We start from the raw sequence: 13,669 nt of genomic DNA, 5'->3' as shown, positions 1-13,669 counted from the left end.
AAATCCAAAATCGCAATTCCAAGATGGAAAATCAGCTCCCAAAGCAACATGACAGCCACACAACAGCCCCAAGATGACACGTCACTTCCTCAAAGGCAAAAGGGACAGTTTTGAAGGGAAAGCAAAAATACACCATAATCCAAATAAACACCAAATCTGATCTGATCCAAACTCCATCTTTAACAGCCTTTAAACCTCTTCAAAAGAAGAACGTCTATTAGGCACTTTTGCTAATCCATGCTCTTGCTGTATGCCCCTATTCATGAGCAGCCGCTGTGATCTATTTCCGGCTTCTCTAGTCATGATTGTAACCGATTTTCAAACAGATCCAATTAGCTTCCTTAGCACTCCAAACTCACCAGCACACCGCTTAAAGTTTCTTCACCATGCCAATGCTTGTTTTTTATTCCCTTTCCAGACGTTACCAGTCTTCTTCAATCGCCTGCGTTGTGTTGTCTCCCGTGGCTGGTGCCGGCACAGACATGGCTGCCTGGCCGGCCTTGCACCACCGCCAGCGCAATACCATGTTGGTTCGCCTGGTGGGGGTTTGCCAACCCCCTATCAGGCCCCTGATAGCGTCCCCTATGTCACCTCCCCTCCAGGGAAGATCGGTTCCGGTTTATCAGAACTGAGAACCCCGGATGGTGGAGATTCGGAGCTACCCTCTAGAGACCGAGGGCAGCTCCGTGTTGCCGCGGCCATTGACCCTGCCCCTCTCATACAATACAATATCAAATGCCAAATTCTTAATCAAATTAATCAATTTTTTCTAATTATTTATCCAATTATTTCTGGTATATATCATTCATCCTGTGCTATCTCCTTTCCAAATGCTATCATCCGGACTTTAGATAATGTTCTTCACTTTCATTTATATTTAAAGCACTATAGCTATCTACATTTCTCTTGGCTATTTGCTATTTTTCCTAACTGTGCCATCTAGCATTCTTAGAAAATACATTCCTACTTTCATTTGAACAAAACCCCTCATTTTATCATAGCTGCCCTTAACAATAGAAAATATCCAAATTTATGTTTCTTTAAAAGCCCTGGAAGGAAGAAAAAAAAGAAAAAGGAAAAAAGGAAAGAAAAAAAGAAGAGCGGAAATGAGAAAGAAAAGAAGAAACACTATTCATATCGCATCTTAATCTATACATAGTTGTTGTTAGAAAATTTGTTGTTAGAAAATTTAAAATACATTTTCCTACTCAATTCATTTATTTCACTTCTTTCATCTTATCAGTACAGTGATCCCCCTTTATTGCGTCCCCAACCATTGCGAACAGGGTACTTCGCTATTTTTCAACCCGGAAGTCAAAATACCATCTACGCATTCGTGCCCGTTTTTTCTATGGGCACGCATGCGTAGATGGCAACCGGGAGATCAGCTGCTGGGCGGCTTCCCTGAGTCTTCCCCCTCTTGCTGGCGTCAGCGAGGAGTTTCCCCACCGCCCACGCAAACTCCTCGCTGCCGCCCGCCCTTCGCCCGCCCACGCCGTTCATTCTCGCCGCTTTTGAGCTGAGTCCGGAAGCGAATTCGCTCCCGGACTCAGCTCGAAAGCGCCGATAGCAAGCGGCAAGGAACGGCTTGTCCACGCTGGTTCTCGGCGCTTTCGAGCTGAGTCCGGGAGCGAATTCGCTCCCGGACTCAGCTCGAAAGCGCCGAGAACCAGCGTGGACAAGCCGTTCGTTGGTGCTTGCTATCGGCGCTTTTGAGCTGAGTCCGGAAGCGAATTCGCTCCCGGACTCAGCTCGAAAGCGCCGAGAGCCAGCACCCCCCGGACCCCCAACCCGGATTTGGGGGGCTGCTAGGAAGCCCTCCATGCCGGCGGCAAACAGCCGCGCCGCCCCCAATCTTCGGCTCCTCGCTAGCGCTGTGGGAGTAAAAACACCATCTGCACATGCGCAGATGGTGTTTTTACTTCCGCAGCGCTACTTCGCGAAAACCCGCTCGTTGCGGGGGGTCCTGGAACGGAACCCTCGCAACGAGCGGGGGATCACTGTATATCGTTTTTACTTTAACAGATCAAAATAAATATAAATCATTATTATTCCACTATTTTGTGTGAAAAATATCTTCCATTAAAAAGAACCAAAGTATTAATATTCTTCCCTAATCTAGATATTTTCCACTGCCGTTCTTAGTGCGATAATCTTCCCTAATCTATAAACCCCGCTGCCAATCCCAGTGTAATAATCTTTCCTAATCTGTGTGTCACTGTCATATCAGTGCAATAATCTTCCCTATTCTAATTATTTTCACTGCTAAATGCAGTGCCATAATCTTCCCTAATCTATATATTTCCCCAATCTACGTATTATCCCTAATTCTAAATATCTTGCACTATGGAACTCAATGTGAGAATCTTCCCTAATCTATTGACTTTAACTCTTCATTGTTTCATCTGTCTTTCCTTATAATGCCTAACATATTTAGTGCTAGTTATTATCCCATATTAATCCTATTCCTGTTATTGTAGCTCTCCTCCCTTTTCTTTTCCCCCTTCATTCCACTTTGTTTATCATCATAAATCAAATAACCAATTTATAATTCAATCAATCAGAATAATACTTTAAAAAAAAGGAGACAGCAAAGAAGAAAAGAGAAAAAAAGTCATCCAAAAATAATCATAATCATTGTCAAATATATCACCTATATTATACGCAATGATCAAAAGCTGTTATCAATTTTTTTCATTTATAAGCCATTAATTTTTCTCCTCTTATATAATTCTTCCATTTTACACTTTGTATCACTTGCTCATATATTTGTATATACAGTGTTCCCTCGATTTTCGCAAGTCCGAACTTCGCGAAAAGTCTATACCACAGTTTTTCAAAAATCTTAATTAAAAAATACTTCGCGTTTTTTCTCCTATACCATGGTTTTTCCTGCCCGATGATGTCATATGTCATCGCCAAACTTTCGTCTGCCTTTTAATAAATATTTTTTTAAAATAAACTTTAATAAATAAACATGGTGAGTAATAACCTAAATGGTTGCTAAGGGAATGGGAAATGGTAATTTAGGGGTTTAAAGTGTTAAGGGATGGCTTGTGATACTATTCATAGCCACAAATGGTGTATTTACTTCCGCATCCCTACTTCGCAGAAATGTGACTTTTGCGGGCGGTCTTGGAACACATCCCCCGCGAAAATTGAGGGAACAATGTATATATATATATATAAAATATATATTTTTTCATTAGTAAGCTCCCATAAGATTAAAATGTCAATAAATCCCATTCATTATGTATACTCAATTCTTTTCATAATTTATAACTTTGTGAGAGAAGAGAAAAGAGAAAGAGAAAGTGCTAATATCTTTTAGTAACTTCTAAATAACTTAAAAGTATTTAATTTCACTTTATATTATTCAATGTAATTTCAGTCAGATCAGAGAGTCCAAATGTAATTTCAGTCAAATCAATCAGTCCAATTAGATCAAATCAGTTCAAATCAGTTTAATTCAGTTCAAATAATTTCATCTTGAACATTGTCTTCCTTCCATGCATTAACTGGTCAATCTTCTCACAGCAAGAATACTGTCTTTAAACCTGTAGCAAACTGCTATATTTCCTTCGGCCACACGATGTCGCTAGGTGATCACTTTTCCAAGTCTTCTCTGAATAGCTCTTTTACAGTTCCTTCTGGTTTTAATGACTTGATCTTCTGGTCTTACTTTGCTCTTTGTCTATAGAAGAAAAAAAATATAAGACTTCCACAACAGAAGTTTAAAATTCCAAATTCCAAAAGGTGAATTTTGAAGAAAACCAATTAGGTAGTTAGAAAAGATAAAAATGATGGGCAATTCGCTACTTTCAAAGCTTCTGCTGAAATGCCACACTGCACAGATAGCTGCCTTCTTCAATCTCAGGCCATTTTAACTCCGTCAAACAACCAAGTGAGAAACAAAAGTCTAAAATCTCATTCAGGCACTCTCCGCTTACCACCATAGACAGGAAATCGCTTCTCCTCCTCTGCAGGTAACTCCTCCAATTCTCTTTCCAGATGTAATCATTTGGCTACCATCCTGGCGTTGTGTAGTCTCTGCAGCTGTGTCGAAACAGGCATGGCTGCCTGTCTGGCTTCACCACAGCCAGTGCAAGACAAGCCAGTTCGCCCAGCGGGGCATGCCGGCCTCTGCCAGCCCCCTGGCAGCATCCCATGCATCACTCTCCCTGCCATGGCTTATTTTGTGGGTGTGGCTTGTTGGCCATATGACCAGGTGGGAATGACGATGATCATGTGACTGTGGGTGGCTTAAAGGTCATGTGACTGTCTTAAAGGTGGCCACGTTGATGTCACTCATGTCAAGGGCTTGGGTTAGGGTTAGGGTGCCTGGCTCCTCCTCACCTCAAAGAGATACAATTTCCCTATCTATTACTGAACATCCAAAATATACTACTTAATTCTACGTATATATGCTATATGCGCATATACATATTACACACGGGCATCAAAAATATACATTATGTACTATATAAACTGTATGTGTATGTACTCACACACACACGCACACGCACAGCTCTTCTAAAATTATACACATTCAACTTCATTTACTGCAATAGGAAAAACATATCCAGAGCCCAGAAGGGAAAAAAAGAAAAAAAATATAAATTTTTTTCTACCGGTTCTGAGTATCTGACCAAAATTTTTCTACCAGTTCTGCATACCTGACCGTACCCATGGGAACCCATCACTACTTCAGAGGAAGATGTATGAGAACATGAATAGCAGCTGATTAGCTACAATATTTAATAGTGAGGAGTCTACAATTAAAGCAATTTATCATTCAAAACGATTCTGTTTGCATGTAATTTATTTACTACTAGTACAAAAGTATAGCAGAATACCCTATACAGTGATCCCCCGGTTATTGCGTCCCCGACCATTGCGAACAGGGTAATTTGCGATTTTTGAACCCGGAAGTCAAAACACCATCTGCGCATGCGTGCCCTTTTTTTCTATGGGCATGCATGCGTAGATGGCGCCCGGCAGATCACCTGCTGGGCGGCTTCCCTGGGTCTTCCCCCTCTTGCTGGCGGGAGGGCGAAGCCCCCCCCAGCACCCGCTCGCCCGCCCTTCGCCCTTCGCCCGGGAAGTTCGCCAGGAGTCAGCGGAGAACGGCGCAACTGTTTTAAAACGATCGGAGCTTTCCAATGAGTCCCGAAGACAAACGTCAAACTTCCGCGTTTGTCTTCGGGACTCATTGGAAAGCCGCGCGGGTGTTTTAAAACGTCCCCGCCGACATGGGGGGCTCGCTAGCACCCCCCCGAACGGTTCGGGGGGGGTGCTAGTGAGCCCCCCATGTCGGCGGGGACGTTTTAAAACAGCCGCGCCGCCCCCAATCTTCGGCTCCTTGCTAGCGCTGCGGAAGTTAAAAACACCATCTGCACATGCGCAGATGGTGTTTTTACTTCCGCAGCGCTACTTCGCGAAAACCCGCTCATTGCGGGGGGTCCTGGAATGGAACCCTCGCAACGAGCGGGGGATCACTGTACATAGAGAAGCAGGCATAGTGGAATTAGAACACTCAATTTGGTGGCCGTTCTGAATAAGAAAATACCTTAACAGAACTTTGGGGAATATTGCTTGCAGGACCTAGGACTAGGTTGAAGGGAGGTTGCTTCACCAAACTTTATACTTTTTTCTGAGTTCCATATGTGTCCAAAACTGGATATTCCAGAAGAGAACTTGACCCAAGCAATCAGAATTCTGGAAACTTAACTACAGGGTAAATAATAGCTTCAATTCTTTAGTATGAAATCCATTCTGTCCTTGTCAGGTTTTTTCTGAATACTTCAAGGAGCTGGAGGAAGAGAGCATCCGTGACAATTTTGTCATTGTGTATGAGCTACTGGATGAGCTGATGGACTTTGGGTTTCCTCAGACGACAGATAGTAAAATTTTGCAGGAGTAAGTAATCTGTTTACTTGTTCTTCCAGGATCTGTTTTCTGCTGCTGTTCAGGATTTTAAAAACTATAAATGTTTCAGTGAAACTATAAATGTTGCAGGGGAAAACGGGCCTTGTTTTACCCATTTTTCACAAAAATGGGGCCGTTTTCGCCTTTCCCCAGTCCCTAGAAGCTCTCTGCAGGCTTCCCCGACCCTTTGCCCACCCTACTTTTGCTTTTAAAAATGGGCAAAAAACAGCCCACTTTTCACAAAAATAGAGGTGTTTTTGCCTTCTAATTACTCTATCTAGTATGACTGGAGGAGGAATTCTGGGAGTTTGAAGACCCCTGCGTTAGGGTTTAGGAGTGCAGGGTCTTCAAACATGGCAAGTTTAAGACTTGTGGACTTCAACTCCCATTCCTGAGCTAGCCTGACCAGAAGAGGAATTCTGGGAACTGAAGTCCACAAGTCTTAAAGCTATCAAGTTAGAAGTTTGTAAAAAGTGTACATTGTTGTAAAAAGTATACATGTTTGTAAAAAGTATTCTGCTACACTGGTATTTTATTAAATAATTTATTACTACACCATTTGGTTCAGAATACTTTTTTCCTTGTTTTTCCACTTCTAAAATCTAGGTGTGTCTTATACTCTGAAAAATACAGTAGTTTTACCTTAGAGTTCAGTCAAAATTTCCTATGCATCCACAATAATGTCTGCTTTGTTTTGTTATTGTTGGGATGGAACCAGGGGTGGGCTCCAGCCGGAATGGGGTGGAACCCTGTTCCAGTAGTGAAATTGAAGCTGCGCACGCAGCTCCAGCTAATCTGTGGTAGTTACTTCCAGGATTCCCCGGTCACTGGCATTTCCCCCCCCCAAAAAAAATCTTCTGCCCATGTGCAGGAAATTGATTGATGAGCCAGCAGCTTCCTGATTCACTGGCTCGTCAATCATGCCCATCCACCTCGCCTTAGCACGTACAGACTCCTCTCCTGTAGGAGGGAGTGGTATGCAGCGAGGAACTTGCTTTGGCTGATTGTGTTGGCTGCTCTTAGCCATTTACAAAAAAACCTTTTCTTATTTTCATTTGTTAGAGAACAGGTAAGTGTATTATTTTATTGGAGGTGGCTGGGCGGCCGGGCGGAGGAGTGCTTTATTTTTTATTTTCCTATCTGGTCGCCAGCCATGTGGCTGAGAAGATGGGGGGGAAGATGCTCTTCCTCCGTTTCCCCCCATTGTCTCAGCCCCGTGTGGTGCCCCCGTGAATTTTTTTAAATTTCCCGTGTCGTGCCCCCATGAATTTCCTTTTATTTTCCCGCATGTTGTCCCCTGTGAATTTCTTTTTATTTTCACGCCATTGCTGGCCATGTGGCTGAGAAGATTGTGGAAAGCAGCTTCCTCCACCCAATCTTCTCAGCCACGTGGCCGGCAACGGTGGGAAAATAAAAAGAAATGGTGCTGCGACAATGGGAAGCAGGTGGATTAGCTGAGGCCAGGGGAGGGGAGGGGGCGCCCTCCCCCCAACATCCTCTGGCTTTTGCAGGATAGTGGCGGCGGCTCGTCAGCCCCCCTCAGTAGCTGAAGGGCCATCAGTGGTGGAGGCAGAGTGCACCGAAGGAGGCGGTGAAAGGGAGCCATTGCCGGTACTGAAGTGGCTGAGGTTGGGATGGGTTACAGCGGGAGCAACATTGAAGCCGAGCCTCAGCAGCAGCTGCTGCCCGCCGCCGGCCCAGAGAGCGCCGACGCTGAGGCCGGCCTCAAGAAGAGCCCCGGTGAGTCGGGAAAGCACCGGGATGGAGGGATGAAGAAAGACCCGAGCATCGCTCTGCTCGGTAGCCGCTCCATGGCAGCAGGGCGGCCGTCCAGCCCAGAGAGTGCCGACGCCAAGGCTGGCCTCAAGAAGAGCCCCGGTGAGTCAGGAAAGTGCCAGGCTGGAGGGCTGCCCTGCCGCTGTGGGCCGGCCACCAAGCGCAGCAGATTTTGGGGTCTTCTTCCAGCCCGGCACTTTCCTGACACACCAGGGCTCTTCTTGAGGCCAGCCTCAGCATCGGTGCTCTCCGGGCCGGTGGTGGGCAATGGCTGCTGCTGAGGCTTGGCATCTCTGTTGCTCCCGCGGCCCACCACAGCCTATCCCAGCCTCGGCCTCTTCAGTGCCAGCACTGGCAGCTGCTCACTATCGCTGTCTCCTTTGGCGTACTCTTCCTCCACCCCATTGCCTCAATCAGAGCCAACTTAAGGATGTTCTTGTTGTTATGCTTGGATCTTTTTAAGTTTTTAAAAAAGATTGTGCCATTAAAGCATTGTCATTTGAAATTCCATATTATAACCAAGGATTACTTTATAGTTCTGCCACTGGACCTGGGTAAAAAAAACCCTACCTTTGGTAAGCCAATTATGAACAATATGGGTCTAGCAGCTTTTGAGGATTTGTTCAAGGAAAGTGGAAACATCCAGTAGGATTAACTATATCTGTCAAGCGAACCAAAAAGCATCTGAGAGAATAAATCAACATTCATGTCTTATTTCTTTAGCGTAGAGTCACATTTATTAACAAAGCCAATTTGGATTCAGCATGTTTCATTCCAATTTAAGGTCCCTTAAGATTACATCCAGGTCAAAAGCTCATCTCCCATCCACACACCCACAAGGGCAATCATGAGGGCAAATCCGATGCAGGGATTTCTAATTCCTTCCTGTGTTCAGTTACTTTGGATTCTGTGTAAAGGAATGTGTGCTACGTGACATAATCTCTCACTCTCTCACTCCCGTGTTGTTGTTTTTTCTTACTACCAAAACTGTCAGGCCAGCCTTTGACTTCACATATTAACCTTGGGCCTGACAGGCGGCCTCCCCTAAGAATAGGGGTTGCACCATTCCAAACCATCTTACCTCCCTCCTCCAAGACCCTTTGGCTTGTTCAGATAATTTTCATGGAACTGCTTGACTAACCTATCAGCACTAACGTCCCAACTCTTTACCCAGGTAGCCTCCGACAGAGGGTACCCCTTCCAATGAATTAGGTACTGCAAGGTTCCCCACAAAATTCGGGAATCCAAAATTCTTTTCACTTCGTAATAGGGTTCCCCTTGAATTACTACAGGGGAAGGGGGCGGCTGTGCATGTGGCCTAACGTTGGATCTGATCACCTGCTTAAGCAGGCTGCAGTGAAATACAGGGTGGATCCACACACATGCTCTGCTAATCAGCAACCTTGTATTACGTAAACAAAAATGGCTTACTCAAAAAACAGTTTTTAGTGTCCAAAAACAATGCAAGGCTTACTTCAATTGTATACAAAAACACAGGAAAAAACAAACAAAGACAACCTGGAATGAGCAAAGACGTTTCAGGAGTCTTTTTGAATCTTTGAAGCAAACAGCAAGTCCCAGAGTTTTCATCTCCCACTTGTCTAAAAAAGCTGGGTTGAAAACTCCAACGGCACAGAAACTTCGAAGCAGGAACCACAAAACAACACAGATAAACAGCCACAGCTTGCCTTGGCCCTTGTTCCCTTTTATCCCTGTTGTGGTTAGCTCTGGCCCAGCTCCTGCCCCAAGGACTGTGGATGTGGGGAAGACATCCACATGCTGTAGGCCTGTTTTGCCCCCGGTGGAATCTGATGATGAAGGCTCCTCTGACCAAGAAGACATGAGTGACAGGGAGGAGGAGAGTGTGGCAGACAGCTCAGAAGGAGATCAATTATCTAGCTCCTCCTTGGATTCAGAACAAGAGTTAATGATACAGCCACGCATGCGGAGAGTGATGCATAGGCAACAACAACTGAGAGATTATTATCAATGAAAATGAGGCCACCTGTGGTTGGGTGGGGCTGTGGTAATTAGTGAGGCTGCTATAAATAGCAGTCTGTGGGTTTGGCCATTGTGGAGGATTATCTGATCATTATGTTTCATGACTGCTTTCCTGACTTTGACTTTTTGTGTGCTGATTTTTCCCTGCTTTGAAACTAAACCAGAGCAAAGTGTGTTTCACTTTGTGAAAGAAGGACTTTGAATTGCCTCACAGCTGCAAGCTAAGTATCACAAGACTGATAAGGGACTTGTATAAATTATCAGTTTGTTTGGAGACGAGTGCTCTTTGCTATAACAAAAGAGGGCTTAGTTTAAGTGAATTTTCATTACAAAGAACATTGTTTTGAATTTTCAAACGTGTGTGTCTGCAATTTGTACCTGTAAATTTTTGGGAGGATTCTACCAGAGAGCCTGACAGAACAATCCCTTTAGCCCTCATTAAGGGAACCACACCCAGCCCAGGTGCTCCTATAATGACTTATAATACTTCTTAAAGCGATCCCTTCTTTGCATAGCTCTTCGGCTGCGTAGATCAATATATTGATCTGCAGAAGAACTCAGAGAGGAAAGACTGTCTGAGGGACTGCAGGCCAAATCTCCTGGGCTGTCTGCTGAATCCTGCGTCCCAGTGGCCTCGTCCTCCTGGCTGTCTGCCACTTCTTCCTGGCTGTCTGCCAGGCTTTCACATTCACTTTGTGCCACCACTATTTCTTCCCAGGGCCTAGTAGGGTTGACTACTTGCTGCAGAAATCCTGTGTGGTTTTTTTTACTACCAAAACTGTGTCAGACCAGCCTTTGACTTCACATATTAACCTTGGGCCTCACAATATCATACTTATTATTATCACACGTATTCACAGGTGGCAGAACACTGAGCTTAAAAGGTTTGTATATTGATCTGCCAAAGAAAACATATTTAATACAACTCTGCACAGGGCTTTGTTGATTTTTCTTCTATGCCATTTTGTTCCATTTTAATTAAACTTCATTTTTCCTGATTCTCCACTGCATCTGGAAGGAGAGTCCAACATGGGTATTTAACCAATCCTATTGGTAGAGACTGAGTAAAAATTAGATATGGCGGGGGCCACAGAGCTAGCCGTTCCAGGGGAACGAGGGACCATTGCTTAATAACGGTCCCTTGTTCTGGCTCTGCGAGCCCAATCTTGGGTACTGGTGATGAGTGTAACTCTCGCCCTGGACTCAGGTTGCTGCTGCTTAACGCCAGGTCGGTGGTAAATAAAGCTCTCCTCATCCGGGATCTGATCCTGGATGAGGAGGCCGACCTGGCATGTATTACTGAAACCTGGCTGGGCCCGGAGGGAGGTGTTCCTCTCTCTGAAATTTGCCCAGCTGGGTTTTAGATATGGCATCAACCTCGACCCCAGGGAAGGGGGGGAGGAGTGGCTATTATAGCCAGGGAGAGCCTTTGCCTGCGTAGACTCATTGCTCCGGAAATTGCGGGTTGCGAGTCTCTCTTGTTGAAGTTGGACTTAGGGGTCCAGGTGGGCTTATTTCTCACGTACCTGCCTCCCAGCTGCGTGTCAAAAGCCCTGCCTGTGCTACTCGAGGAGGTAGCCGGGTTGGCAGTGGAGTTCCCCGGACTCATTGTCCTGGGGGACTTCAACCTGCCGTCACTCGGCGAAACCTCTGGGTTGGCACAGGAGTTCATGGCCACCATGACAGCCATGGACCTGACTCAAGTAGTACAGGGTCCGACTCACGAGGGAGGGCACGCACCTGACATGGTATTCCTTTCCGAGCAATTGAGAAATGGTCTGAGACTAAGGGGCTTAGAAGCATTGCCTTTGTCATGGTCAGACCATTTTCTACTACGGCTTGACTTCCTGGCTCCAATCCTTCCCCGCAGGGAGGCGGAACCAATGAAGATGTTCCGCCCCAGACGCCTGATGGACCCAGAGGGCTTTCAGACGGCGCTTGGGGTTATTCCAGAGGCACTCATCCACAGTTCGGCGGGGTCTCTTGCGGAGGCCTGGAATACGGCTGCTGCGGAGGCTCTTGACCGGATTGCGCCTTTGCGACCTCTCCGTGGCGCTAGACCCCATAGAGCCCCATGGTTCAACGAGGAGCTCCGGGAGTTGAAACGCCAAAAGAGACGTCTAGAGAAGCGATGGAGGAAGAGTAGGTCTGAATCTGATCAAACACTTGTAAGAGCTTTTATTAAGACTTACAAAGTGGCGCTCAAAGCGGCAAGATGCGCGTACCATGCCGCCTTGATTGCATCAGCGGAATCCCGCCCGGCCGCTCTGTTTAGGGTGACCCGCTCCCTTCTTAACCAGGGGGGAGTTGGGGAGCCCTTGCAGAGTAGCGCCGAGGAGTTTAACACGTTTTTCGCTGATAAAGTCGCTCAGATCCGGGCCGACCTCGACTCCAATTGTAAAACAGAGTCGACTGACAATGAGTCAGTCGAGGTGACTGGGGCACGTACTTGTCCACCTGTCTGGGAAGAGTTTGATCTGGTGACACCTGATGAAGTGGACAAGGCCATTGGAGCTGTGAGTTCCGCCACCTGTCTACTGGATCCGTGTCCCTCCTGGTTGGTCTCGGCCGCAGGGAGGTGACACGGAGCTGGGCCCAGGAGATTACCAACGCTTCCTTGGGGAGGGGAGTTTTTCCAACACTCTATAAAGAAGCGCTCGTGCGCCCCCTCCTCAAGAAGCCTTCCCTGGACCCAGCCGTACTTAACAACTATCGTCCAGTCTCCAACCTTCCCTTTATGGGGAAGGTTGTCGAGAAGGTGGTGGCACTCCAGCTCCAGCGGTCCTTGGAAGAAGCCGATTATCTAGGTCCCCAGCAGTTGGGTTTCAGGCCCGGTTACAGCATGGAAACAGCTTTGGTCGCGTTGATGGATGATCTCTGGCGGGCCCGGGACAGGGGTTTATCCTCTGTCCTGGTGCTCCTCAATCTCTCAGTGGCTTTCGATACCATCGACCATGGTATCCTTCTGCACCGGTTGGAGGGGTTGGGGGTGGGAGGCACTGTGCTTCAGTGGTTCTCCTCCTACCTCTCTGGCCGGTCGCAGTCGGTGTTAGTGGGGGGTCAGAGGTCGGCTCTGAGGTCTCTCCCTTGTGGGGTGCCTCAGGGGTCGGTCCTCTCCCCCCTGCTATTTAACATCTACATGAAACCGCTGGGTGAGATCATCCAAGGACATGGAGTGAGGTATCATCAATATGCCGATGATACCCAGCTTTACATCTCCACCCCATGCCCAGTCAACGAAGCGGTGGAAGTGATGTGCCAGTGCCTGGAGGCTGTTGGGGCCTGGATGGGTGTCAACAGACTCAAGCTCAACCCGGATAAGACGGAGTGGCTGTGGGTTTTGCCTCCCAAGGACAATTCCATCTGTCCGTCCATTACCCTGGGGGGGGAATTACTGACCCCCTCAGAGAGGGTCCGCAACTTGGGCGTCCTCCTCAATCCACAGCTCACATTAGAAAACCTTCTCTCAGCTGTGGCGAGGGAGGCATTTACCCAGGTTCGCCTGGTGCACCAGTTGCGGCCCTATCTGGACCGGGACTCATTGCTCACAGTCACTCATGCCCTCATCACCTCGAGGTTCGACTACTGTAATGCTCTCTACATGGGGCTACCTTTGAAAAGTGTTCGGAAACTTCAGATCATGCAGAATGCAGCTGCGAGAGCAGTCATGGGCTTACCTAGGTATGCCCATGTTTCACCATCACTCCGCAGTCTGCATTGGCTGCCGATCAGTTTCCGGTCACAATTCAAAGTGTTGGTTATGACCTTTAAAGCCCTTCATGGCATCGGACCAGAATATCTCCGAGACCGCCTTCTGCCGCACGAATCCCAACTACCGATTAGGTCCCACAGAGTGGGCCTCCTCCGGGTCCCGTCAACTAAACAATGGCGGTTGGCGGGCCCCAGGGGAAGAGCCTTCTCTGTGGCGGCACCGGCTCTCTGGAACCAACTCCCCCCGGAGATC

The 13,669-nt window shown here is 46.9% G+C and overlaps 1 protein-coding gene across 2 annotated transcripts in view; it reads left to right on the top strand.

Moving 5' to 3' along the window:
* The window catches only part of AP1M2 (adaptor related protein complex 1 subunit mu 2), a 124,895-nt gene that overhangs the window by 25,157 nt on the left and 86,069 nt on the right, over positions 1-13,669 (top strand). For both annotated transcript variants that reach the window (XM_070741797.1, XM_070741794.1), the window contains exon 4: positions 5,789-5,919. In XM_070741797.1, the coding sequence (XP_070597898.1) occupies positions 5,789-5,919 (131 nt within the window). The remainder of the gene's footprint in view (positions 1-5,788; positions 5,920-13,669) is intronic.

Source organism: Erythrolamprus reginae, chromosome 2, assembly GCF_031021105.1.
Source record: "Erythrolamprus reginae isolate rEryReg1 chromosome 2, rEryReg1.hap1, whole genome shotgun sequence".
Taxonomy (NCBI): Eukaryota; Metazoa; Chordata; class Lepidosauria; order Squamata; family Dipsadidae; genus Erythrolamprus; species Erythrolamprus reginae.
This window is presented reverse-complemented; position numbering and strand designations above follow the sequence as displayed.